Source organism: Cricetulus griseus, chromosome 2 (assembly GCF_003668045.3).
Source record: "Cricetulus griseus strain 17A/GY chromosome 2, alternate assembly CriGri-PICRH-1.0, whole genome shotgun sequence".
Taxonomy (NCBI): domain Eukaryota; kingdom Metazoa; phylum Chordata; class Mammalia; order Rodentia; family Cricetidae; genus Cricetulus; species Cricetulus griseus.
This window is the reverse complement of record NC_048595.1, coordinates 27,377,827-27,405,671: the sequence shown is the minus strand read 5'-3', so window position 1 is coordinate 27,405,671 and position 27,845 is coordinate 27,377,827. Positions and strand designations below refer to the sequence as shown.

At 50.6% G+C, this 27,845-nt stretch overlaps 1 protein-coding gene across 2 annotated transcripts in view; it reads left to right on the top strand.

Moving 5' to 3' along the window:
* The window catches only part of Grik3 (glutamate ionotropic receptor kainate type subunit 3), a 214,035-nt gene that overhangs the window by 143,892 nt on the left and 42,298 nt on the right, over positions 1 to 27,845 (top strand). For both annotated transcript variants that reach the window (XM_035438913.1, XM_035438914.1), the window contains exons 4-9: positions 5,880 to 6,061; positions 7,671 to 7,724; positions 15,985 to 16,158; positions 16,735 to 16,878; positions 21,459 to 21,566; positions 24,837 to 24,950. In XM_035438913.1, the coding sequence (XP_035294804.1) occupies positions 5,880 to 6,061; positions 7,671 to 7,724; positions 15,985 to 16,158; positions 16,735 to 16,878; positions 21,459 to 21,566; positions 24,837 to 24,950 (776 nt within the window). The remainder of the gene's footprint in view (positions 1 to 5,879; positions 6,062 to 7,670; positions 7,725 to 15,984; positions 16,159 to 16,734; positions 16,879 to 21,458; positions 21,567 to 24,836; positions 24,951 to 27,845) is intronic.

The following is a 27,845-nucleotide window of genomic DNA, read 5'->3' as shown; positions in this document are numbered from 1 at the left end:
GCCTACCCATCCAAATCTATCGTGGTACTCACCTTCCAGAACCCTCTTAGGATAGTGTGGTACCCTTTACTTCCCAAGGCCTGGGCCCCTTGGTGTAGGCCTAGAGCGGATAGCACTAAGGGCTTCAGCAAACATTCTGGGCCTTTCCTTTGGACCTTGGCAAAATGTGTGTTATGGGAGAACACAGAGTCAGGGGATGAGGAGAGACAAGAATGCGGAGGGCATGAGAGAGACTGCTGTATGTACCACGAGTCAAGCAGCGCCAGGATAGTCTCATTTAATTCCACGTCTTCCAGCCTCTCTGTGGGGTGGTAAATCAGAAACAAGGCAACAAACTGATTCAGCAAGGTAACAGAGCCTGCCCACTGTCAGCAGCCAGTATCATAGCCCACACCATCCTGCTGGCCTGTCTGAGCCCAAGGCCACTACTATTAGCCAGCACAGAGCCGGTTTCTCTTTCTTTCCAAAGACTTGAATCTCAAGAAAATTCTTAGCCCAGCCTCTTCAGCGACAGTGACCTTGGCAAGTCACTTAACCCATCTCGCCTGGCTCTTCTCATATGTGTGGAGAGGTGGGGCACCCAGCCTTGACAAGCCCTCCAGCTCTCAGCTACCTGCCATTCCATGTCAGCTCTTGATTACCTCCTAATGGGGTGCAGGAGGAGCGGTTGAAAGCCCACAGACAAGTTATCAGGGTGCTCTTTATCCATCTCAGAATTCTATAAACAGCTACAGAGCCCCATGTTAGTACCAGTCCTCAAACGCTGGCCTACCTCCCAAGATCCCAGCATGAAACTCTGTCACCATGGGGTACTCCATGGTCTCCAGTCCCCTCTAGTGTCTCTGCAACTTGGTGGTCTTCCTTTTCTAAGTCAGTGCTTCTCAACCTTCCTCATGCTGTGATCCTTTAATATCGTTCCTCATGGTGTGGTGACCCCCAACCATAAAATTATTTTCGTTACTACTTCATAATTGTAACTTTGCTACTGTTATGAATTGTAATGTAATGTAATTGTAATGTAAATATCTGATATTCAGGATATCTGATATATGACCCCCGTGGGAGTCACGACCCACAGGTTGAGAACTGCTGCAAAAACATTTGTGAATGCATTTTTGCTTCCCAATCATAGGTTCTCTGTGCCTCAAGGCCTCAGCACAAGGCTTGGTACAGTGTGGACATTTTTAAAGCACTGGCTGAACTGACTTGGGGTGAGTTGAAAATCAAGTCTTGTAGGAAGTGGTATAAGGATGTAGAAATGAATAAACCACTCCCCTATTTTTTGAGGAATTAATCATAGGCTAGGAGAGCAGGTGCCTGGCTGTAGGGCACTGGTAACTCTCGGGCATCGGAGCTGAGAATCAAGTGGAAAGGACAGGTAGTCAGAGCTCTAGGTACCTGGAGGTTGGGAGAGCTCTGTGGCCTTGGCTGGTGTGTGCTGACTTATCAGAAGAAGAGAGAGATTTGCCCTGTACCTTGAAGATAGGGGGACAGAAGGGCAGAATAGGGCATGTTGTGGGCATAGCAGGCGGAAGGAATAGTGTGAGCAGAGGAGAGAGGGTGGGGCAGTGTTATGGAGACGCCAGCCTGGCTGGGAAGAGGATTGAGTATGGAGTGTGAGCAGGGAAAGCGAGACAGACGGGATTCGCCTGGCTGTGCAGGTCTGACATCCAGCCTCGGGCTTCAGACTTTATGTTGTGTGTAACAGAGCACCACTGAGTGCTGTCGAGCGTAGCCGTGGAATAATGAAAGCCGGGTTTCAGTAGACACCCCCTGAGAGCCGAGTGTGAGGTGGTTTGGAAGGAGAGCAAAAGGCTGGGCGGATTGGACGGTCCCCCACAAGAACAAAGGAAGCCAGGCATCACCTCAAGGGGTTGCCTGAAAGAGAACTTGGGAACAGAATGGAAGAGAAGAAACAGATATGGGCAGGATGGCTGTAGTGTCACAAGTAAGTGGGCATAGCGGATCCTGGCTTGAAGCATTGTCCAGGGGTGCAGAGCCTCTAGGCTTTGCAAGGAGATATGCCAGGATGACAGGCACCATGTGAGTGGCACTGCTCAGGGCTGAAGCTTAAGCTTGCAGCTTCCTGTCTTAGAGCCCTAGGTCTACTCACAAATTCATGTGCTAGGTCCTCGGCTCTAATGGCCTGGAATTGCCAGTGACCTCCAGATAGTACCATTTCCTCCACTCCTTTTTTTGTACAATATGTTGGTGATCAAAACCAGGCCTTGGGCATACTAGGCCAGCACTTTACCCACTGAGATATACTCCCAGCACCCTGACTCTCCTATAATCTGATTAGCCATTCAAAAAATATGGGATAACCATGCCTTCATTTCTTCACCTTCCCAGTGCCTAATGTACTCTTTGTTGAAATATTTCATTAGCGTTTAATGCAGTTTGATTTTCAATTTGTCTCAGTTTAGTTCAGTTTAAAAAGTACTTATAGCGGAGACAGTGAGAGATGGGGTTTGCTCAAGAAAACAATGGGTTCTAGGATTCAGATGTTCATTGAACAGTAATATAGCATTGAAAATAAGAAGTGGGAAGCAGAAGCCATACTCTTCCAACTAAGACATTTCACCAGGCTGGACCACCACTGGGTGGGAGCACAGTGTCTTTAGCAGGCACTGGCTAAGTGTGGCAGGGTTATGTCCAGGAGCATGTTTTAGCTGATGGGACAAACCAAATCACCTCAATCAGTTTTCTTGTTGACAGAGGGTATGGGCTGGACCTTTCTAGGGCTCATTTAGCAGCTCAAGGTGCTGTGTGGATATGATTGCACCCCTCTTAACCTTCTCCTCCTGGGCACAGCAGTGTTGCTGCAGCTCCTGACAGCACCAGACGCCAATACCCCAAGCAGGAAGGAGACAAAGAAATCTGTCTTAATGTGACTCATACCCCTTATCAACAATAAAGATCTGGCTTTGAACCTTCTAAAAGATGGTCTTCTACAGTTCATGGAGCCCATGTCTACTATTCCTAGGCACTGTCAAATGGGAGTAAGATGGACACTGCCTGGCTCCTAACAGTCATGAGGACTGGCACATTGCCACACTCCTTTTGGCATGCCAGCCGAGGATGCATCTGTTAGCTCTTTCTATAATAAGCTGTGTAACAAACCACCCCCAAAAATCTAGTGGCCTAAAACAACAAACATTGCTTTGGCTCCTGCGTCTACCAGGTCAGCGGCTTACTGGGCCTGGCCAGCTGCTTCTTTGGTTTCAGCTGGCTTACTTGCCTGCCTGCTGGTAGCTCTAGGCTGCCCTTGGCTCTCCTCCATGTGTTTCTGTCCTCCAGCAGGCTAACCCAGGCATAGCTGTCCTAACTATGGCCAAGGAGCAAGAGAATCAGCCAGTGTGGAGTTTCATCATGTTTGTTAATATCCCACTGAACAAACCAAATGACAATGTTGAGCCTGGTGGGCGGGCTCACCAGCTCCGTGGAAAGGGTATGAATCTAGGGAGGGATGAGGAGCTTGGCTCATCCTCTTCACAGTAGTAGCCTCAAGGAGAGTGGCTGTGGAGGAGGTGACCTTTGAGCTGTGCCTTGTTTCCACCTTCTTAATCCAATCTGTGCACAAACTCCTGCCAGGGCTGAAAGGAAAAGGTTTAGGCAGGGAAAAAGCCTTAGGGTAGAGAGAAAGGTCTCTGCCTAGAAGGCAAAATACTGCTTCTCAAAACTTGATCCTGTTTGTGGCCTGGCTCAGAATTAAGGGAGGTCCCTTAACCTCTGTGGCCCTCCATTTCCTTATCAGCTCCACCAGCATGGAGGTCCCTGTTCTGCATGCCTCCCAGGATCCGGAGATGGCTAAATGGGGCTACAAGCACAGAAGTGCTTCGTAAGTGAAAAACGCCATTCCAACAACCGTGATTCAGTGGGGATATTCTGGGAGGGATTGATTAAGGAGGCAGGCGAAGGAAAGCTCGGTCTCGGGCAAACACAGACAGCCTGGTCCTCTGGAGGTGGGCCAGAAGGAGCCTCAGTCTCCTCAGGGACTGTGCTGATGGGAAGGAAGTCTGACATTTGCTGCTGGAGAATGTGGGTCGTTATGCATTACACGGGGTGATGTGCTTGGCTGACAAGACAGCCCTGGTGGCTTCCACTCCAGCATCCAACTTGTCCCTATCCTCATGATCTGGGTCTCCAGAGCCCACAAGCCTGCTGATGCTGGACAGGAGTCAGAAAAATGAGGGGGTAGGGGTGAAGGGGGCATGGAGGCCTCCGGGTAACAATGTGAGAGGCCAGAACTGCTGGAGAAGTTGGGGTTCTGGGTATGAGGGGTAGCTTGTGGCCCCTCCTTTTCTGCTCACCCCTCCCCTCTCTTATGTACTCTGGTGTCAGGAGCTCGGAGGCCTATTGGAAGCAGGATTCTTCCACCTGTGTATCCAGAACCAATGAAAATTTTGGAGCTCTTTAGGAGGTTTGGTTATAGCCTCCCTGGCACAGGAAGCTGGTGGAAGCAAAGCCCCCAGGAATGGGAGAACTAGATAGATTTATGCTGTGTCCTCAGGGTTGCTTTGGAAAGTAGGATTCCATTGGAAGGGATCTAGACTTGAATAACCAAGAAGGGAGATGCTGCCCAGATAGGAAACACTGTAATGAGTGACGACAAAGTTTTTTTCAGTGCCCGTTAGCTTAAGAAACACAGGTATGTGTATGCGTGTGTGGTTCTTTAGAATCAACATTTTGTTTTTGTTTGTTTTTTTTTTGAATTTGGGTTTCTCTGTGTAGCTTTGGCTGTCCTAGAACTCGTTCTGTAAACCAGGCTGGCCTGGAACTCATAGATCTCCCTGCCTCTGCCTTTCAAATGCTAGGATTAAAGGTGTACACCAACACTGCCCAGGCTCTCGTGTGTGTGGTTCTTACTGGTAGCCTTTACTAAGACTTTGGAGGACAGCATCAGTGTACAGTACTGTTTGACCCAGAGGTTCACATGGGTGCCATTAGGACATGTTTCCTCCCCTTTTCATCTTCTCTGACATCCACCCTGATGGATCATATCTCTGGTTATTTCAGTGACCCCAGACTTATATCCTCCTTGCTTGCATAAAAAACGGTTGTTTCTTACCTGCCATTATTCATCACAGATCCCCTGTGTTTCTATTCCCAGTGAATGTGCTGGTTGGTCAGGTTGGGGCCATGTACTTTGTTCCTTTAGCTGGGTAGGATCCTTCCTGAGTATATAAACATGGGATGGGGCAGAGTTGCTTGGGATAAGTGAGTGGGGGTGGAACAGGGGTATGTGAACCATGGTCTATGGAATGTGGCTGTGTGAACTGTGTACAGCTGCTGAGCCTGAGCTAAGGGCACAATGCAGGAGGTAGAGAGCACCTGCTGGCTCAACCTTCCTTCAGTGGGCCTGGGTAGGGGCAATGGAAAGCAGCAAGCAGCCTCCCTCCCAGAATCCACAGAGGAGTCAGCAAGAATGAAGCTTGAAATAGGGAAGGAAATGAACTTAATTAGACCTAAGCAAGCCATTTGTCTCCAGGAAGTGACATTCTGTTTTCCCTGGAAGTCCCCAGATTAAGTGGTTTTACAAAATGCCAAGGTGGAGAATAGATTTTTCAGTGTGGGGAGAAGAAAACAGTAAGTCAATCCAATTATAGAAACATTATTTGAATACTCCCTAAGTGTCAAGGCCCTAGGCCAGGTGCTATGGGGCACTAGTCACGGCAGAATGAGGGGAGAATGGGGACAGGCAGAGCAGGCTAAGGGAAGAGCCCTCTGAGCTGGAGTGGATATTGGGGGAGGTTTGGGGGCAGGGAATCCTTTCTGAACAGAGAAAAGAAGGAATACTTCATGGAGGTACCTGAATAGATGCCTGAGATGTTTTATGCATGCATGTTCATGTGTGCCTTCTGTGTCCTGGACCCCAGGTCTCATCCGGCTGCAGGAGCTCATCATGGCTCCATCCAGGTACAACATTCGCCTGAAGATCCGCCAGCTCCCCATCGACTCAGATGACTCACGCCCCTTGCTCAAGGAGATGAAGCGGGGCCGGGAGTTCCGCATCATCTTTGATTGCAGCCACACCATGGCAGCTCAGATCCTCAAGCAGGTGGGTTAGCACTGTTCAAGCCGAGGGGTTAGGGTGGGCGCCTGGCATAGCTCCACCTCATCTTTCCCAGGTACAGGGCTTGACCTCAGGAAGCATCCTAGCTGTCTCTCTGGCTGCCTGAATGACGCTGGGGGCCGCTATGACTCTGTGCCTCAGTTGCACCAGCAATATAATTGTTCTTTTACTCCCGTTGTTCTAAAGATGTCATGTCCTAGTGTTCAGAGTACCCCAGAATAAACACTGCCTCCTAGTCCACCCCACCAGGCTGCCAAGAGGCATGAGAACAGCCTTGGTGGGGTGTGGGTGTGAACCAAGGGCCTCAGCTTCTCAGTACCATCCCCAGATGCCTCTCCCAGTGACTAATTCCCCATAGCCATGGCACCTGCTCTCTAAACAATCTGCTGAGCTTTGCAAGGATGGCAGAAGAGAATGGTTCTCCAGCCATGATGATCCTCTGTTCCCACGGCCATCACCTCCTCCTCTGTGGGCAGAGGTCATTCATAATCCCTCCTCAAACATCTCTGGGGGTGTCGGTGAGACGGGACAGAAGAGATGGGGGTTCTGATGTTGGACCTGGAGAGGCCTTAGGGTCCCTGTGGCGAATACCTGTGCAAAAGTCCTGTAACCTTCACTGTCCTGAGGCCTCCCCTCTCTTCCCTGCATGTGTGACAGAATGACAGTCATAGAATTGATTACCAAAGAGTCCCTCAGCAGGTATCTGTCCCTCCTCATTGACCCTGGAAGCAGGGGGCTATTATTACAGCCATTGACAGGTGAAGAGAGCAAGGCTGAAGGCAAAGCAGCGGGCCTGAGGTCATCCAGCCAGGAATTCAGATTAGTCTCAGGTCTGTCTGCCTGCAAAACATCTAGAGTTACAGATGAGGACCCTGGGCTGAGCTAAAAGTGGATTAAAGGGGGTTGAGGCCTTTCCCGGCTGCTGGCCTCCTCCCAGCCCTCACAGCATGGACGAGGGTGGCAGAGAGCATGCAGCAGTTCAAGGTATATTTGACCCCCTGACATTTTCCTCCAGAACCCTTGGTGGGCCCTGCTTTCTGAGGAACTCTGTCGAAAATGCATTACAGTCATTAGTGTTATAGATTACAGGCTTCTAATAAAACACACAGGATACATCACCCAGAGACCTCGTGCGGCTGTGTACTAACAATCCCAGAGGAGTGTGTGGTGTGTCGTGTGGCCTGATGGGATCAGGGAAGCATGGAGGCTTCATTGCTCCTGGGGGATGCTCACTCTAAGGACATCCCCCTACAGCCTGGCTGACTGGAAGAGCTCCACTATGCAGAGCCAGGCTCTTGAGGAGGCTCGAGCTTCTGTCAGCATGTCTGAGTGACAGGCCCAGAGATACTGACTGAAAATCCAGACAGCTGACCATCTCCCCCCTGCCCTGCTGAATTGGGAACTTGGGGAGATTGTGGCCCCAAACCCCACACTGGGAACTCCCCCAAGTGATTTTGCTATACACAGCAGTGGACCTTAGCAGACAACTTCATACGATCTATGGCCTGTCCTGTGCCCCAGCTCCACTGGCCCTGGTGAATGGAGGGCTGATAGAGTGTTCCATGCCCCTGGCTAACACTCTGCTTCCCCACAGGCCATGGCCATGGGCATGATGACTGAATACTACCACTTCATCTTCACCACTCTGGTAAAGTACTGCTGGGTCCTGTGAGCAAGGGTGGGGCCTCTGGGAATGAAGGCTACTTGAGCTGGGCCTGGGCGGGCCTACTGGGGACAGTTCTATAGTTGGAGCAGACCCAAGCCTTCTCAAGGCTGTAGCTGTTGCTCCAGGTGAGACCACCATGATATCTCTGTGAACTGCCCACTTTTGAAAAGTCTTTGGAGCCAGAGTGGAGAGCAACTTCTCTGCTGACTAGTATGGGGGACCCTGGGTAAGTCACCCAGACCTCCCATGCCTCAGTTTCTTCCTCTACAAAATGGGCTTCTACCTCCTTGGGAGGCCTAGTAATCTGATCAGGCCCAGGGGAGAGCAGAGCTTGGTTTAGAGCAGGAGTGAGTGGCTATTAGCACTCTTTAGACTGCCCCCCACACCTGTCAGAGGCCTCCTGTCACACCTGGAATGACCACCTTGGATCCTGCCCCATCCATTCTGAAGTAACCCCCTGCTGTCACTGGGGCCAGCCCACCTGCTGGCTCCAGATGGGTCCTGTCCAAACTCGGAAAACATTTAGGGCCATTTAAAGCCATTAGAATAATTAGTTGTGATCTGAGATCAGAAGAATCATGGCGTCCTGGGTCACAGAGGGCACTGCTGCTGAGCTGCCTGGCCTTGAAGCCAGCTGCACCCTCTCTCCCTCCTTGCCCTCCCTCATTCAGGGACCTGACCCCCACCCCTGCAGCCCTACAATCCTCTAGATGATTTCTTCATTTATAGAGCACCAGTCACCAGTCTTCACCCAGCATCTGGACTAAGCTGGCAATTTCAAGGTGGCTAGCACTGAGGCCTTCCAGTCCATCTTCCTCTATGTGTCTGGCTCAGATACAGCTGACCTCGGGCAGACGGACATGGGGCGCAGTACAAGGAGATGTTAAGGGTTGTAGGGCTGATAGCAGGTGGGAAGTTAGAGGCAGGCTTCCTAGAAAAAGTAGGTGTCTTGAGCTAGGCTTTGTAGGATCAATAAGAGCTCACTGATAGGTGTGTGTGTGTGGGGGGGGGGGTGTTCTGCCCAGAAGGAACAGCATGTGCAAAGGCCAAGAGGCAGGTTAGCTCTCCAGTGATGTGTTGGAGTTGGCTCACACTGGAGTAAGAGAATCAGCCGTGTTCTCACAGCTCCATGTTGTATTCTTAGCCTGCAGTCAGCCATGTAAGCACTTATACCACAGCAGTGAGCCACTGCTGCCAGCGAGAGTTTCTCTCCAGCATGGATTAGTCACCGGCACGTCCTGATTGCCACACACCCTCCATTCACAACACTCTGTGCCCAGGCAGTCAGTGCTCAGAGCCTGCTCTGCCGACTGTAAATCAGGCCTGGGCACCTGATGAAAACACCGTGGGGAGACAGGAACCCTGAGAACTGGGAACTGAGACCTGGCACCTTCTCCATAAGGGATCACCTCACTGCAACCTCTGTCTGCCATTCTGTGTCCTAGAAAGTCACTGGGAACTTAGGGCAAGGTGCTCAATCCTTGGCAGCATTCCAGACCAAGACTAGAGATGACAGCACCCTGGCCCCAGTGTCTTCTGAAGTGATACCATTTTCCATGGAGATCAAGATCAAAGGTTTCAGAAAAAGTGTTCTAGCACCCCAGACCCCCTCCAGGCCCGTGCAGTATGCATTTACCCTAGACCTTGCTTCCACGGTGCAGCTGTTCTTTTCAGATGCTGAGACCTCCGGCTCTGAGCTGGGAGGATGAACAGAGATGGTCCCTCCTGACACAGAGCTCACACACGAGCTCCGAACTTCCTGTGTGAGCAAGGCTGACTACTTGTAGTGCCCACGGAGTGCCTGGCCCACGGCAGGTGCTGTGTGATGCCTGAGTGGATGAATGACTGCCATACAAATTAGACCGTAATCAGCATGATCAGTACTCAGCATCCCTTGCAATTAAGACCCTGGACTCTGGTGTGTCTGATTGGGATGAAGATACTTCATTGTTGGGGGAGGTGGCTCAGGGGTTAAGAGTACTTGCTGTTCAAGCATGGGAACTGAGTTCAAATATCCAGAATCACATTAAAAAGCCCAGTGTGGCCGTGCACACTTACAACCATGGTAGTGGCTGGAGCTGGTAGGGACAGAAGGTTCCTGGGGCTTCCTGGACTCCAGCCTGGCTCCAAGTTCAAGGAGGTGAGTGAGAGAACAGATCACCCAACATCTTCCTCTGGTCTCTGCGCAGAGGTGTGTACACACCATGTACATACCACTCACATACCACCACCTCCACACAAAAAAAAAAAAAAATAGCTCACTTCCTTAGACAAGGCACCTCCTTCTCTTTGCCTCATGCCTGTATCTGTAAAACAGTGACAATAGCAGTGTTACTTGATAGGGTCAGTGTTCAAAGCATCGACAGTGCAAGGCGCTAGAGCAACACTTGGTACTTACCATTGTGTGTGTCCAATAAATCCACTAAGCACCTCCCGCTTTTGCTTCCTGTGTGTCCTCCATCCCTCAAAACAAACGTCCATGGGAGCTGTGACATTTCCCCCTCAAAATGGAAACTGAGACTCAGAGAGGTGACTCAGCAACAGCAGACAGCAGAGAGTTCCCCAGCACAAGCTTTCCAGCTTCCAAACCCTCTGCCGACAACTGTCACTGCAGTGTCCCAGCCTTCTCTGGCAGGTAGACTCTTTGTGATGCCTGGCCATAGTGGTCCAGCATGGTGACTGACACTAACGGGGTAAACAGAATCTTCACATATCCCAGCAGCGCCCACACTTATGTCCTTTGCCTACATCCTCTGGTTTTCCCTTCGAGGCCACAAGGGGAGAGTGTGCTTTCTGCTCCACACCAAGAGAGATCACATGACTGGCCCAGAGTCTCACAACAGATCCATGATACTGGCTTAGGCTCTCACTCTGACTCTGGCCCATGGCTGCTTCGGGGCACTGTTCTCCCCCCACCCCGGCCCCAGCCCCTTTCTGAGGCATAGGAGACCAGGCTCTTCCAGGAAGTGGTGGCCATTATAGTGCAGACCCCTTTATGGTGGGTGGTGTATCAGGTGTCTTCCATGGCACTCCCAGTAGCCTCCATGTGCCAGGGCATCCACTGTGCCTCCCAAAGTCCTCTTCCCTGGTCACAGCCTGTTGCTAGCTTCAGGATCTTTCTTCCAGCCCTGTTGGCTCAGGGCTCTACCTCGTGACTCTCCATTTCTTGCCCATTGGTCAGTGGTGGCTGTAGTGGGAAGGGGAATGGCATTTGGCATTTATCTTAGGAAATGCACATCATCAACCCTTCCCCTCAAAAAATTTCTCCAAAGACGCTTCTCCCATGCAGAAGACGTTTTAATTACCCTAGCTGCCATTATCGGTGTCAGCCAGCTTTGAGCCATTCCCAGATAACCCTGTGCTAATCAGCCCCAGCTGAGCCCCTGGTGCATGTCATGTGTAGGTAAGAGCCTGGAGGTGAAAAAAAGAATTATAATAAATTAATAGATAAGCAATCACAATTAATGCCACTTCCCGGCAATAACAGTTACATCATGGGAAAGATATTTTCATCTGTCGTTCCTTGAGGCCATGTTTTCCGAGCATCGGCTTCTCCCCATTCAGACCCATGGGGTGCTAATGAATTAGTCTATTATGTTATGCTGAATGTTTCTAAAAGGTCCCCAGTCGACACTGAATTCAGTGTGTCAACATTTGGCATCGGAAATGCAACTTTTTGCCAAGCTGCAAAGTTGCCCACAGTTCACCGTGTTGAGCACTTAGGGTCTTGGCCCAGGGCAGTTTGAACAAAAAAACAGTAACAGACTGGACAAAGAGGCCTCTTCACCATCTCCTCACTGTCACTGCTCTCCTGTCACAGGGATAGGGGTACTCGGAGTCCCTAGCCCTAGGAAACGTAGGAAAGCCCAGACCAGAGAGTGACATGAAAGGAAGCAGCTCCAACCTTGTCACCCATTAGAACCCATTATGATTTCAATCAAGAATCCCCCGGCCAGCTCAGCTCATGCTTTGGATATTTGTTCCATAGCTGGGGACAATATGTTTTGGAGGCTCTAAGATCTTTGTCAGGAGGTGGGGCCAGCTGCTAGAAATAGATACTTCAAGGTCATGCCCAGTCCCTGGTTCCTGCCATCCGTTTTGCTTCCGGGTCTACCGTGGTATGAACAGTTGTTGAAACACACTCCCACCTCTGTGGTGTCAACTGCTTTTCTATCCATCCCCCTGACTCTGATGGGATGGAACTGCCTGAAACCATGAGCTGAAATAACCCTTTCTTCTCTTGAATTGTTCTGTCGGGGATGTTGTCACAGCTATGGGAAAAAAAAAAAAAAAAAAAAAAGCAACTAGCAAGCCTCCCCAGCTGTGACTATCTTGTCAGATTAAATGTTGCAGCTAGGGACTGGGGAGGGCACAAGCCTCCCTACCAAAGCAGAAACACCATCCTTCACACTGAATCAAGTCAGCTTCTGGACCCCAGGATGGTAAACTGAGTCAGAGGCCCTGAGGAGGCTACTGTCATAGCATCTGTCACATCTTAGACATCAGGTCGGCACTGGAGCTGAGAAGAGGCTGAGTCCCATACTGAGAAGGGTGAGCATGGCAACCATTGGTTCATGGTCCCCCCAGCTCAGCTCCAGTTGGATCTCAAAGCAAACACACACCAGGGGCTCACCTTTCTTCCCAGGCCATTCACCAAGCTACTCCCAACTTATATCCTCACAGAGAGCCTCCTCCAAGGGGAAGGTAAACATTTAGACACCCAGGGAGTTATGAGCCAGGCTGACCCTTCTTTCCACATCCAGGGTAAGAATGCTCAAGAGCTCAAGGGCTCGTAGGGATGTCAGGTGCCAGACCTTATTGATTGTTACCTGCTAGGGTGAATGCCTGAAAAATCCCAGGATCAGAGCTGGATCTCTGATAGACCTTGTTGTATGTAGAGGAACAATCAGAGGAGGCTTCCGAGAAGTGGTGATGCCTCTCTGAGTCTAAGAGAGCAACCCACAGACACTTTGAGCTCCACCTGTCAGGGACTGGGGTATCTACAAACCCATCTGACTTAGGAAGAGAAGCTAGAAGGGAAGGTAGGATAAGGTACAGGTCATTCAGCCTTCGTGGAGTGAAAACTGGGAATGGGTACAGGAAAACAGGATGCAGGGGTAGTTTCTGATCTATGCTAAGGAGTTTGTGCTTTTTTTTTCTGATCAGGAATGTGACAGAATGTCATAACCTATGTGAGCCACAAACAAGAGTTTCTCTAGCTTGCAGTTCTGTGGGCTGGGAGGTCTGGGAACATGGTGCTGGCCTCTGGTGAGGACCATTAGGCTTCATCATAGCATGGTGGACGAGCCATTGAACATGGGACCAGGAAATTGGCCAAACTCCTCAAGAGGCTTTCCTCTCCTGAGTAACAAACACACTGCCTCTGCAAGTGTTGCTGAGGGCAGAGCCCTTGTGGCTTAATTACCTCTTCTGCAAGTCACCCCCACCCCAGGGCTATTTCCTTACCCATAAAATAAGAAAGGAAGTTGCTAGGAAAGTAAAAATGGTGTGATGGTCCCCCAGACACTCAGTCTTGACTGAAATTGGTACCATTGAGACACCCTCTGGCCATCTTAGTGTGGACTCCCTTCCCTACAGCCTCCTGCTCTTATCCAGCTTCCTCCCCATCCTAAACACTGGCCTGGAAGCAGGGCCATATAGCGAGCTGTCCTATGGTATTCATAGTATTCACAGGGGGTTGGCTCCAGAACCCCCTTGGATAGTAACTTGTGTAGATGCCTGTCCTAGTCAGGGTTTCTATTGCTGCGATGAAACACCCTGACCAAAAGCAACTTGGGGAAGAAAGGGTTTGTTTCACTTCCACTTGCACAGCTCAAGAAAGATGCCACACAACACAGTTCTAGTGGAAGGGATTTTTATTAAGAGAAAAGGATCATAAAAAGGGGAAAGGGGAAGGGGAAAGACTGGCCTCTGGGGACAGGAGCAGCAGGAGAGAGGAAGGGGGCAGAGAGAGAAAGAGAGAGAGAGAGAGAGAGACAGAGACAGAGACAGAGAGACAGAGAGACAGGCAGAAAGAGAGAGGGGGATGGGAGGTGGACAGGGCCCTTTAAAAGGAAGCATAGTGAATGTGCACAGGTGGTGCTCTTAGTGAATCCTGTCAGAATCCCGAGAACAGGCCAGTACAGATGCCTGAGTACTAACACAGTCCATCATGGAAAGAACTCAGGGCAAGAATTCAAGCAGGCCAGGAACCTGGAGGGAGGAGCTGATGCAGAGGACATAGAGGAGTACTACTTACAGGCGTGCTCTCTTGTGGCTTGCTCATCCTGCTTTCTTATAAAAACCCAGGACTACCTGCCAAAGGGTGGCCCCACCCACTGTGATTAATCATTAATCCTGATAGAACCCCATAGAGTTGCCTACAGGCCAGTCTTATGGAGGCATTTTCTCAAGTATGGTTCTTTCTTCTCAGATAATTCTAGCTTGTGTCAAGTTGACATAAAAACTAGCCAGCACTGTGCTCAAGTCTCTTATATACTATTGCATCATATTTACATATTATCAATACATGCTCTTATCTCCCTTAAGTCAACTCTAGTTAACTTACAATGTAAATGCTGTGTGGTTCATGACATTGTTAGGGAATTGTGGAGAGAAAGAAAGTCTGCATGTGCAGTATAGATGGGAAATTAAAATAAATTACACACACACACACACACACACACATGCGCGCGTGCGCGCACGCGCGTGCACATGCATGTGTGCGCAGTTGGTTGAATTCACAGATGCACAGACTTGGGAGGCAGGTTGTATTTGTTTGGGTAGGGTAAGATGAGACTTTCTTGCCTGGGCTCCAAGCCCTCCTCTTCTCTGCTAAGGAGACACGAATGCACACAGTGCCTTCCAGAAAGGGTCCACTTGGGAATGCAGGAGGAGCAGGAGTTCAGCACCGGGAAGGTGTGTCTCAGAGCTTCATGGGACTCTCAAGCATTGTGTGAGATCTGCTCCATGGGCTCCAGCCTGTGTCCCTTTTATTATCTGAGGTTGGCACTAGGGTAGGGGTGGGGTGTGGGTGGGCTTCAGGTACAAAGTGGAAGGGAAGCAGGAAAGTACAGACAAGGGACTCAGTTTCCCCAGTCCTGGCTTGCAGCCAGTCTACATTATCCAAGTTTTATTTTTGAAAATCAAAACATTAGTCTGAAGTAAGTGTAGATTTGAATGTGTTTCTGGGTCTGGAGGGAACAGTCCGGTGGCGAAGCATAGCATTTGAAGGATGGGGTGAGTAGCGGGGTTTTAAGGGAGGAGGGACATAGAGTAGAACAGTCGGGTTACATACAAAATAGATTAATCTCCTGCAAAGCAATAAAACCACAGCCTTGGGGATGACCTTTTGTGCCAGACACAAATCTCATGTTCAGCAGAAGTTTGGGCTTTAACTAGCTTTTACAGCAGTTCCTAACCCAGCGGAGTTAGGGAGCGCCCGTAATCTGTAAACAGCCATTCCATGTATTGAAAGCACACAACAACTTTTGTCTTGTGTCCCCTTGAGTTTGGAGGCATTTGGAACCTTTGGCTCTCTGCTTGGCTCCTGTGAAGGCTAGCTGCCCTCCACATGATGTCTTCTCGGCTAAGGGGCAGCTGGCTATTCCCACTGCCTATCTCTTGGCTCGTTGTCTCACCAGCCCATTGGCCTGAGTTAGGGCTGTAAGAGAGGCCAGGGCCAGTTGGGCCTTATTTAAAACCCTGTTGTCCCCGGCTGTCAGCCAAGGCCTGCCCATCTACCAGGCTGAATGGGACCTGACCTGTTCCTAGCAGGCAGGTTGCAAAGGCCCTGCCTGTGATTTCCAAAAGAGTCAGGGAAGAAGGGGGTGGATTTCTTTGGTACCCCTTTGGACCCCTCTATGAGGGAAAAAATAAAAACAAAAAGACTCTGGCCTCTCTGCTTCATTCAGTGTCACTTGGAGATGCCCAAGCTCAGCACCCTTCATCCTGCCAAAGTGAGAGGGTTCTTCTGGTCCTATAATGGGGAGTGATCCCCATTTTGTAGACGATGAAGAAGCATGATGGTGGCTCCCATAGTCAGCATGTGAGGTCAGTATCAGGAGATCCAAGGGGTGGACTCTGCATTCAGTCCTCCAGTGGGTATTCCAGTCACCCTCATGCATAGGGCTCTGCAGGGAGCCACAGCTCAGGCCCAGGGGTGCGCAGGTCTGGCAGGTGAGGGAGGGGAACCGGGCCATCCCTTAACCACATCAAACTCTCTCTCTCTCTCTCTCTCCAGGATCTCTACGCACTAGACCTGGAACCCTATCGCTACTCAGGGGTGAACCTGACTGGGTTCCGCATACTCAATGTGGACAACCCCCATGTCTCAGCCATTGTAGAGAAGTGGTCCATGGAGCGGCTACAGGCAGCTCCCCGGGCAGAGTCTGGCCTGTTGGATGGAGTGATGATGGTATGGTGGGCAGATGGATAGATGGGCCCCAGAAGCTCCCCTCGCTCTCTCCCTCCCTCCTTCCTTCCTGACCCTCTTTCCTGTCTTCCTTTTTTCCTTCCTTTCCTGCTTCCATCTTCCTATACAACTCTTCTTTTTGTAAGATCTGCCATATATCAGCCAGAGTCCCAAGGACAACAGTCCCCTGCCCCAAGGGCCGCCTCTGATGGAGCCACAGGATGGCTAAAAATGGATTACATAAAAAAGAGCATGGGGACTTGGGTTGTGGCTGGCAGGTGTGAGGCTGAGGAGGCAAGAAAGGAGTAAGAAGTCGGTGGGATTTGGTAATGAGTTGGGCAGAGGGTCTGGAGATAGAGAGCCTGGCCTGCAGAAAAGAGGGTGGCACTGAGGTATCCACAGACTCATAGGACCACTGAGGCTGGCCTCTCCGGGTAAAAAGCCAGGGTTCCCTCTGGGCCTCCGGGCCTGTTCCCTCCCCCAGGACACCATGAACGTGTAGTAGGAGAGGGGCAGGTGGGGCAGGGCTGAGGTGCATGCGACAGCCGCAGCCCTCAGGCCGGCCTCTGCCCTCTGCAGACTGATGCAGCCCTGCTCTACGATGCTGTCCACATCGTGTCTGTGTGCTACCAGCGAGCCCCTCAGATGACCGTGAACTCCCTGCAGTGTCATCGGCACAAGGCCTGGCGCTTTGGTGGCCGATTTATGAATTTCATCAAGGAGGTGAGTCCCGTGCCCCTCCAGGGATCCCACCCCACCCCACCCCACCCCACCCTACCCACCCCTGTGGTCATCAATGCTCTGAAGTAGTAGAGAGCTGGAGTGCTCAGGTGTGAGAGTCGGAGAGCAGTGGTCCCTGTTACACACCTACTTGGGCAGGTCATGTCGCATCTCTGAGCCTCAGTTTCCCCAGTCTCAAAGGGGATTGAGAAGCCCAGGTGATCAAAGGATCCTCTCTCTGTCACTGTCCTTGCTGCTGTCACTCTGGATACAAGGTGTATGGCTCCCATCTACAGGCAAATACACTCAGTCCAGGCCTCACATGCTGGTGATTTGCCTCTGACTAAGTAGCTTGGTGGGCTGCCCACCTCTCTGATCCTTAGTTCACAATTGTTTGGAAGATAAAATAAAACCCAGGGTCTGACCAGCATCCAGTCTCAGTTACTAGTTAGAAGGAAAGGCTATGAAGGACGGGGTCTAGGCAGGGCTATCCTGGGCTAGAGTGAGTGGGTAGGCAGACCATGACCAACACCAAAAAGCTCAGATGAAGCCCTCTAGGGAAGTCCAGATTCTTCCATTGGCTGAGGGTTGGTCTCAGAGCTGTGCCCCTCCTGACACAGTCAGTGTGACAGCCCTGATTGTTTAGTCACCATCATCTGTAGTCACTTTAACTGCCTTTTGGGTAGTGGGTTCCAGCTAGAGGGCCTGCAGCCCACACTGCTTCAGGGACCCCACCTATTCAACCCTTGCCACTTAGAAAGCATGCGGCTCAGCCATGAATGCCCAAGGGAGCAGATTCCCCACTGCCCATCCTAGAAAGAGAAGTCCCATTTCCCCTCCAGGTGCTCTCTTACCCAGATGGGGGGTGTGTGTGGGGGGGAGGACACACTCCCATCCCTTACAGAACTCCTTTTCTCATTAGGGTTCTGGGGGCCAGGCAAAAGCAGCCATGAAATACTGGGCTATAACTGGCCACTTCCAGAACCCAGGTACCCTGCAGAGTCCAGTCTTCCCTTTGTCCGATTCCAAGTTGCCCATCTCCCTGTCTGACTGCGTGACAGTAAATCATTTTAAAGACTTGGCATTTCCGAGAGTAGCTGGAAAATACCAGGCCGGAGTTCAGAGCGTGTGAAGCATCTTTCATTTAGCAAGGCCTGAGCAGCTGCTAAAGGGGGCGGATGGGCTGGGAAATGTCACGGGGAGGAGCTGCCCGTGGCTCCCTGCCCTGCCCCTGCCCACCCGCCCACAGACAGGCCGCACCTGCTGGCATTTAATTCCTCTGGCACTGACAGGGAGGAAGGCCTCCTCTGTAGGAGCAAGGCAGCTGAAGACACCTGCTGAGATTTCCCTGGGGGCCAGCAGATAGCCAGAGGGTGTGGGCTGCAACAGAGAGATGGAAGCCAGAGGGAAGGGGGAGCCAGCCTGAGGGAATCTGGGCCTCCCTGTAAAGTCATAAACAGAGCTGTTCACCTTCTCTGATGTGGCTTTTAATCTCTGTCCCCTTGGCTCCCAGCTTCCCAGGCCTCCGTGTGTGTGTGTGTGTGTGTGTGTGTGTGTGTGTGTGTGTGTGTGTGTGTGTGTTTATTCATATGGAGACCAAAGGTAGATGTCAGGTATCTTCCATTATAACTCTCTGCCTCGGTTTTTCTGAGCCCGGCTCTCTCACTGAACCTGCTGTTCACGGATTAGGTGTGCTAGCTGACCAGTGAGCCCTGGTGATCCACTTGTCTTCACCCCACCCACACCCAGTGCTAGGGTTACTGACATCTGCAACCACACCTGACATTTCATGTGAGCGCTAGGGATCCTACTCAATACCTCAGGCTTCTGTGTCAGGCATTTTACTAATTGAACTATCTCTTCAATGCCTCAGTCTGTCTTTGAACCTCAGTATTCACATCTGGGAAATGGAGACAATGATGAGCTCACTTTGCAGGGTCACAGTGGAAGTTCAGTGGGATCCCTAAGGGTGGGATTTGTAACTCTCTGCTATAAGTTTCCTCTGTGAGCTTGGCCTTGTCCAAAGTTCTGCTCGTCTCCCATTGAGGACCAGCTCTATTCCCAGGAGTCCCTGGGGCTCCAGAATCCACAAAAGAACATGCTAACCCATAATAGTTGTCATGAGCATATACACAAGCATGGTACTGGGCACTTCACCGCCACTTTAAGAACCTGCACACCAGTGGGCTATTATATAGATGGAGCCCCTTTTGTTCTGTAGCCTTCTGGGGCTCCAGGATGTTGCCTCTGAGTTAGGACAACTTTTGTACATCCACTTTTTTTTTCAGAGGAGGGCTTGACACAGAACCCCAGTAAGTAACTGAGACTGCCTGGAATTCACAATCCTCCTGCCCCTAACCCAGCTATCATCTACCATTATTTGTAAAAGTTTACAGGGACTCCGAACTGCCCCAGATCTGGGAGACACTCCAAGTCTTTAGGTGGGATTCAAAGATAAGCTTCTGGGACCCAGGAACTTGAGAAGTGGTGACCATGTGGTGGGGGCTGATGCTCATTCCAGGAAGAGGCCAGCAGCCTGGCTCAGACTATAGGGTGAGCAGGAACCTGTTATATCCAAACCAGTGCTCAGCCAGATTTCCAGAATTCATACCTCCTGCTGTCCACACCTCTCCTCTGGATACCTCATTCCTCCCCCTCCACCCACTAGCCTGGCTGGGGACCCACCACCATCACACACTGGCTGTTTCCCTGTTTCCTTGGACCCCAGGATGGATGGTGGGTCTTCTCCCAGATTCAGAAATCTAACTGTAACATGCCCACCAGCATCAACCCCAAGGAGAAAAAAGAGAGAAGGGGTCCAAACCAAGTGGTGAGGGGTGGGACAAGGGGTCTAGCTTGGCAAGGTGTGGGGCTCCCAATACCCTCTCCCTCCTGGCCTGTTTCCCCATCTGAAATGTGGAAATCATGATCCTCACCAGGCCAGCTCTCAAGGCTACTGGGGAAGTCAAGTGACACCAACAGTGGGGTCATGTCTTGTGGCATCACCTCTCTGGCTAGGGCCATGACTCCACCAATAAAGAGCCTGTTACTTAAGCATGAGAATCAAAGTTAGAGTTCCTGCACCCATATATAAATCTGGGCACAGTGTAGATCTATAATGCCAGTACTGGGAAGGCAGGCAAATGGGTACACAGAAATTACTGGCCTGCCATCCTGGCTGAGTCAGTGAGAGACACAGTCTCACAATACAAGATGGAAGGGCTGGAGAGATGGCTCTGCAGGTAAAACCTCTTTCTGTGCAATCTTAAGAACCCGGGTTCAAATCCAGCACTCACTTAAAAGCTAGGCATGGATGCACCTGCCTGTAGCCCAGGCACTAAGGAACAGAAACAGAAACTGGATCCCAGGAACTTGTTGATCGGCTACCCTAGACAAGAGGGCAAGCCTCAGGCTTAGTGAGAAACCCTATCTAAAGAGAATAAGGTGGAGCGCAACAGATGAAGACAACTCTCATCTCTACGTGGCCATGGGTACCTACACATGTATATGCAACACACTTGTTTATATATTATTGCTATTTTATTTTAAATAAGATGGAGAGTGACTGAGGAGAACATTCGGCATTGACTTCACGTATCTACATACACATGCATACATTCCTACAGGCACATATACATGTAACAAACACACAAAAAAGGTACACCACACACCCTTGTGTATACCAAGAATAGTTACTCTGAACCCCCAGGAAAGAGACAGTCTATAACAATATCCAACACTGGCAAATCTGAAGGCAGCAGAACTCTCCATAGACAGGTAGGAATGGCTGTGGGCTTATCCACTATTCACAAGCACAGGCCATGCCAGACTGCCCCCCCCCCCGGCCTAGAAGATAGACTGTATTAAGTTATACCTGCCTCTGTCTGTGTTAATGACAACAGAATGACAGAAGCTGCCATTTATCCAGGGCCTGTGTTCGATCAGGCTCTTCTCTCTATTTTCCCTAGCTTATTTCACTCTCGACTTTTGGAAAGATGAAAACCACGACTAGTTCCATTTTAGCCGAGGAAACTGAAGCAAAAGTACTCTAGGTCACAGAGCTAGTGGAGTTGAGCCTGGAACTTGGACCCCAGAGTTCTTAATTGTGGCATGAAGCTGCAGCAGCAGATGGAGGGACTTTGTCCAGCTCCCTCCCTCTCTGGGGGTAATGCTCCCAGGCTATGGCTTTGTAAACAGAGCCTCCTGGGCCTGTGGGCATTGCTATCTCTTGGTGGGTCTGAAGCTCCAGCTCTGCTCATCTTCCTCCCTGGCCCTCTCCAGGGATCTGACACGGGCTCCCCCTTCCCAGGGCTTCGAGGCGGGGGCTCGTTTGAGCGCATCCGAGATCGATGTTGTACACGAGAAGGTGCAGATGTAGATCTGGCTAAAGAGCGTAATAGAATTTATGGAAATCGCTGGCTCGCACCACAGCCCGAGCAATGATGGAGGTGATTATTAATTAATCATGGTCTTGGGGGAACAGTATCAGTGCAAGGAGTAATTAAAATGAAGCATTGTACAGTTGTACCGAATGATGATTTATGAGCCCGAGGAATTGCCGCTCTGCCCTCTCCCCTCCGTAGGCTCAATGGGAAGGATTAACTGGACGGATTGTTTTCAACAAAACCAGTGGCTTGCGGACTGATTTTGATCTGGACATCATCAGCCTGAAAGAGGATGGCCTGGAGAAGGTGCGTAGGCCCTGGAGAAGGCTCAGCAGAGGACCAGGGATGTTGGAAATGCCTTCTACAACTTCCAGGCAGAGGGGCAAGAGCCACTGCAAGCATCCCCTTGAGATTAAACCCTCACGGCATGGCCTCTAGGTTAGAGGAGCTGTGGGCTAAAGGAGATCCTAGGGTCCTGTTACACTTGAGGGTGCCAAGTTCAGTGACCAAGTTCGAACAGAAAACTATGCCATCACTCTGTGAGCTAGGCTTGTCAGGGAAACACACAAGACTGTGAGGCAAACTGCAGGGCTGGGTCAGCAATAAGGACATATATGTTCTTAAGTTAAACTTCGTAGCCTCCACAGAGTGACTGACTTGGAATAGTAAGCTCACAATCGTTGGAAGCATTTAAGCAAATATGGAGAGGTTGCTTGTCTGGGAGACTGAGAAAATCCTTACCTCAAAGAGATGTTGAAATCTTTGGGGTCTGGGCTCCCCCCAATTGCAGCTTCTCACACCACAGATTCCAGCTTTTGGTCCAAGAAAGCAATCCTATCTGGACCTGGGGTCCTTCCATCTGGCCAACATGGAAATATTCTAATGAGGCTTTCTCCAGTCCCCAAGAACCTTTGGTGTGTGCTGTTAAAGTCAGGCTGCTGTGCCAAGAAGAGGCTTTAACCTGGGGACCCAGTTTTTAGCATCTGGAGGAGCCAGCAACTCAGCCACACCCATCCCACTGCAGGTGGTCCCTGAGAGCCACCTGAGTTCCCTTCCTACCCTGAGATACGGCATTTATAAGATATGGAGAGCAGTTCCCAGGAGGCTAGCAGGGCCTTCGGAGTAGACTCCCACACGCCTTTCCTCTTTGCGTGGTTCAGCCTCTACCGAGGGCTGCTTCCCGCCTCACACTCTCATCCGTTCTGAATGTACTCTCAGATAGAGCTTCACCAAACCCAGCTCTGCCCTGCCAATGGCTCCCCGATTCCAAGTCAGTAGGCTGCAGCACTTCATTGGGGCCTTTTAGACTCTGAGGATTTCCTTGGCTGCCTTCCCCACCCAGCCCAGTGTCCTACTCCCTGAAATGCCCCAAGGTTGATTTAGGTTCCCACCCTCCAAAATCTCTGAGTGTGACCCCATCCCGGTGCCCTGGCTGTAAAAGTGACATCTGTCCTACCAGGCGTGGACCTGGTTCTGCTTGGCCTCAAGTGCTAGCCTCTGTATACCCATGGCCATGGCTCTCTGATTCTCTCCTGGGTCCTCCCATTCACTGTATAGAGAGGGGTGGCCAGGAACCCTCACAATTCCTCAACAACTAGTTCATGCCATGTGTGGCATTAATTCCCAAGGATGGGGACTGAGGCCTCCATTCCTAAGACCACCCGAGACCCACTTCCCGTCCCAGGCACAGTCCAGGAGCTCCCATCAGTCTTTGTTTAAGCTCCCTGGTGCTGGGGAACAGCCTTCCTCCTGGGCAGTGGCGCAGCTGACATGGTGCTCACAGGTAGCAGTCCTAACTTTGCTCTCTCAGCCACTCATCTCTAGGGACAGCGTCAGATTCTAGGGCTAGTAGATAGATGGCACACATGCTGTCACTTTCCGCTCCTGTGCCCGTGGCAGGCATCAGTAATTGATCACTGGAGCACTCTTGCATCTGAGCCCACCCTGCTGCATCTATCTCCCAACAGCCCTCCAGGCAGCTGGTACAAATTGACCGTAGCTAATACTCAAGGAAAACTCTATTATCCCTGGATGGAGGTTGGCCTGCAGGATGCCCACCAGAGGCTCCCAGTCATAGCCGCCTGGGTCTGTAAGCAGACAGCCTCTTCACTCCCATTCTTTCATTCCCACCATGCCTGGCATCTATCAGGGCTTAGTAGAAAGCTTGCTGGCCTGAAGCTCCCTGCTGCTCACCCGCCTCTGGACAGATGTTTGCTGAGTGCCTCCTGTACCTAGCCCTCTTGCTCAGCATCCCCACATTGGACTTGGCCCACTGTCGAGAAGAGCCTCTCCACTCCCATCTGCCCATCTCCACTCTGTGTGGCCCCAGTGGTCCACATAGGCAGAGACCATGCTGTGCCCCCATCACAGCCATAGCCTCTCATTGCCTCATTCTGTTTGCTAAGCTGGGTCAGAGCTGATCCAGCTAGCTCCAGCCGGTGGCTTTGGGAGGATTAAGGCAGAATTACCCAAGCATAATTACGTATCTTCCTGCTATCTGTTGTGCACAGCTCTCTGAGTGGGATGTTTGCTCTTGGCCTCTGTTTAATTGATTAGGTTTTCTGAGTACCCCCAACTGGGCCAAGGACAGAGTGGGTGTGCTGATGTCTTCCCTGAGAGAGGAGCCAAGATGAGGCCCAACTGGGAAGTTTGCTCAGAATGCACCTGCAAGAGGCCCAGGGCTTTAGAGTGACTTATAAAAAATTTACTGCATTTATTTATTCATTGTATGTGCATGTATGGAATCACGCCACTGTGCACCTGTGAGGACCAGAGGGCAACTTTCAGGACTCAGTTCTCTGCTTCTACGATGTAGGACCTAGGGATCAAACTCAGGTCATCAGTCTTGGCAGCACGTGCCTGTACCTGCTGGGCCATCTCGTCACCCTGGGGTGACTTTTAAACCCTGCCTCTCCTTCCTTGACTTTAGCCTCTGATTTGATATTGGTAAGGATGCTGGGAGGAATTTCCCATGATGACCAGAGTATATGCCCATTTTAGAGAGAAAACCACAAAGCAAACTGCCTTCTACCTTAGTGCAGTTCACAGGGCTTACATTGTCACCCAAAACAGCTTCCAAGGCTAGCCTGCTGCCTGTTCACCCATGGTTCCTCCTTCCCTTCATCCACACATGTGGAATACCTCTCCTTCTTCCCAATGGGAGCATCTCCTACATTCCAGAGTGAGCTGGGCTTTTCAGGTGTCTGGCCTGGAAGAGACCCATTGGGTAAGCAGCTGTGTGCCCTGTGTCTTGTCAGGAGGTGGCCGTGGTCTAGCCCAGGACCCCTGGCCCTTCTATCCCTACTGGGTATCTACTGCGGGGTCTCCCCAGATCCCTGAAGCTCCTCTGTATTTCTCCTTTAGCTGAGACTTTGTCTGCAAGAGGAAAAAGAGAAATTCACACCTTGAAGTCTCCTTAGAGGAGGGAGGGAAGCAGGGTTGTCATCAGAAATGTTAACTCGAAACACACAGTTACAGTGACAACAGAAATGGCTGTGATGGCTGGAAGCAGATGGCCTTGTTGATGTGGAGAAAGGAAGGACTCAGCACCTTTTTTTTGTCTGTCTTTCCCTCCAGGTTGGGGTGTGGAGTCCAGCTGACGGTCTCAACATCACTGAGGTTGCCAAAGGCCGAGGTCCTAATGTCACAGACTCTCTGACCAACAGGTCTCTCATTGTCACTACTGTGCTGGTAAGAGCCTCAGGCCCTGCTGGAAGGGTTGTCTGACCTAGAAGTGGGCTGACCATCTGTCCTATGAGACCCCTCTACCCACCACCTGTCACATCTTGGGTACCCCTTAGGAGGTTCCTAGTAGACAGTAGCAAAGTGTATCACAAGAAAGTAGAAAGGTTCAGAAAGCTCTTAGAGGGAGGTTGTAACCCAGGAACTCTTCCCATCACCCAAAGAAACCTGTGTTTACCATATCACCTACCTGCACATCGGAGTCCCTGTTTTCTCAGTAGGTCCACAAAAGAGTGACTGCTCATCACAGCTAAGGGGCTGCTCTCCCACCTCATGTTCCAGGGCTAAGACCCCTCCCTTGAGCCCCTGCAGCTATATCAGGTGCTATGGCCACATCAGAGAGCCCTGGGAGCCTGTATACATGCCACACTGCACAGGGTTTATAGGTCCCGAGAGCTGGAGGGTGTGACCTCTCCCCTTGAATAGCCACATCCCATCCTCTTTTTGTGATGAGCCAGTGTGATCATCTTTCCGTGATGCTTAGATATGGGTAGCCCCTCCTGCCTCCCCAGCTGAGGCAGTTTAGCCAGGCCCCTTCTCCATGACTTCCATTCCCCTCCTGCCCAGGAAGTGGCTCGTGGACTCTCGCAGGCTCCCTGCACCTTGCGGCTTGCACCGCTGCCCTCCCCTTACTGACCAATGCTGTAGCCATTCTTCATGTGCCTCCCGGGAGGCTGCAAGGACAAACAGAAGCTCAGAGCAGACCCCCACTGTATCACAGCACTGTTCTTAGGGACAATTCCCCACTTCCCCCATGGCCACCCTGGTAGAAAGGAACCTCACCACAGCTGAACAGAAGCTGACCCCTTTGAGGACAATTCTGGCCAAGTCAACCCTTTAGAATATAGTAACTAAATCTGTAAGACCCATACCTGGATACCTGGGCTTGTTCCTCTCCATGAAAGCAATGTGGGCCCACTAGGATTAAGGAAGCCTTCCACAGGCAAGGCCTGGACTTAAGTACCGGAAGCTTTCCATGGTGCTCGGATGGAGGTGGCTTCCTCTATGTCCCCCACTGAGGCAGTTCAGTGAGGCCAAACTAGACCACCATCCCCTTTAGTGTCATGGTGCCTACCAGGCATAGATTCAGTAGCTGGGTAGTGGGCACCATGAAAGAGTTAAGCAAGCAATTATAAAATACCCCCTATTCTTCCAGGCATCTAGAAAGGACACTGAAGTTAATAGATGTGTTGAGGAGAATTTCAGCCAATGGGTCTCATCTCCAGCCCCCAGAGTCATGGTCATTGAGAAGTCTCATTAAAGCCCATAAAGGTTGAATAGGTATTGTGGACAGGCTGCTGATAGAGCCAGAGGAGGAGAACCAGGGAGGGGTCATCCTGCCTTTGCAGGGAGCTAGAACTCCAGGAGTCTTCCAAATAATCATATGGCCTTCTTTTTATTAAGGAGACAAATCCTAAAGCTGTAAGTCAGAAAGAGCTCAACAGGAGCAGGGGAAAAACTAATGTAAAAGATAAATGATAAAAATAAACAAAAAGCACCCGGGACTTAAGGGAGACTGATGAGCAATTAAGGGAGTATGGGTGTGGATAAAAATAGGGACTAGGGAAGATAAAGGGCAGCGAGAGCAGAGCTAAATAGAAAGGTTGGGGGATAATGGAGGGGAGGAGAGAGAGAAAAAAGGAAGATATTAAGAAGGACGAAAAATTAAATAATTTACAGTGCTGGCTAGACAAGGTAAAAAAATGTTCAGGCAAAAAAATGTCAAAAAGCAAAGGGATGAAAGTGTGACAACGCTCAATATAAAAGGGTAAAAATAAAATAAAAAGGTGGTAAAAGATTAAAAGCAGAATTGCATGAAATGTGAGATATAAATAAAACACTTTTTGCAAGGCAAGATTAAAACGAGGTGAGAGAAATGTGATTTGAGAGATGAGGAGGAGAGATGATTACAGGAGCTGAGGGGAGGCAGCCGGGAAACAAGACTCCAAACTCGAGCTGAGGACTCCCCAACAGGATGCAAAACACAGCCACCTTGAAAGACACTGGGACGCATCTCACTGAAATGACAGCTGCCCTGTTTCAAGAGTGTGGAACTGGCTGCAGCTTGGTGGTACATGCACTGAGGAAGCAGGTGGCAGGTGGCTTTCTGTGAGTTCAAGGCTACCCTGGTCTACACAGTGAGCTCCAGGATACCCCCTCCCCTAAAAAAAAAGAGTATTACTGTTCTGCAGAGGCACAAGGTCTTCTCTTCTTCTTCTTCTTCTTCTTCTTCTTCTTCTTCTTCTTCTTCTTCTTCTTCTTCTTCTTCTTCTTCTTCTCCTCCTCCTCCTCCTCCTCCTCCTCCTCCTCCTCCTCCTCCTTCTCCTCCTTCTCCTCCTTCTGAAAAGCAACACATGCTCTTGACCTGTCAGTCTTCACAGTTTCTTCACCATAGTAGCACTGGTTCCCAAGCTGCTGGGATCACTCTATCACCAGAGGTCCCATGCCCAGAACTGACTGGTTCCCACGAACCCCAGGAGGGTGTGGGGGAAGATAAGCCCCTTTGAGTCTTGGCTCATAGCCTGGACACAGCTCTATCTGTCCCACTACCCCTCAGCCTCAAGTCAGTTGGGTAGAAATGGCCCAGCAGCTCTTTAGCCCCTGCAGGAACAGGGGATGAGCAATAACTAAGAGTACAGACTTTGGGGTAGAGTCCTGGCTTCTCTGTTGACATCGTGTGTGGGCCTGAGACACCGTTTTCCTGCTCTGTGCCTGTGACCTATCTGACAAGGAAGACCTGGGAGCCATCACCACTGCTTCCTAGAGTTGAGGGGTGGATGCTGATAAACCACCTGTGGGGTGAGTGCAGTTATTATAATGGTCCTGTTGGTCCAGGACCCAGTG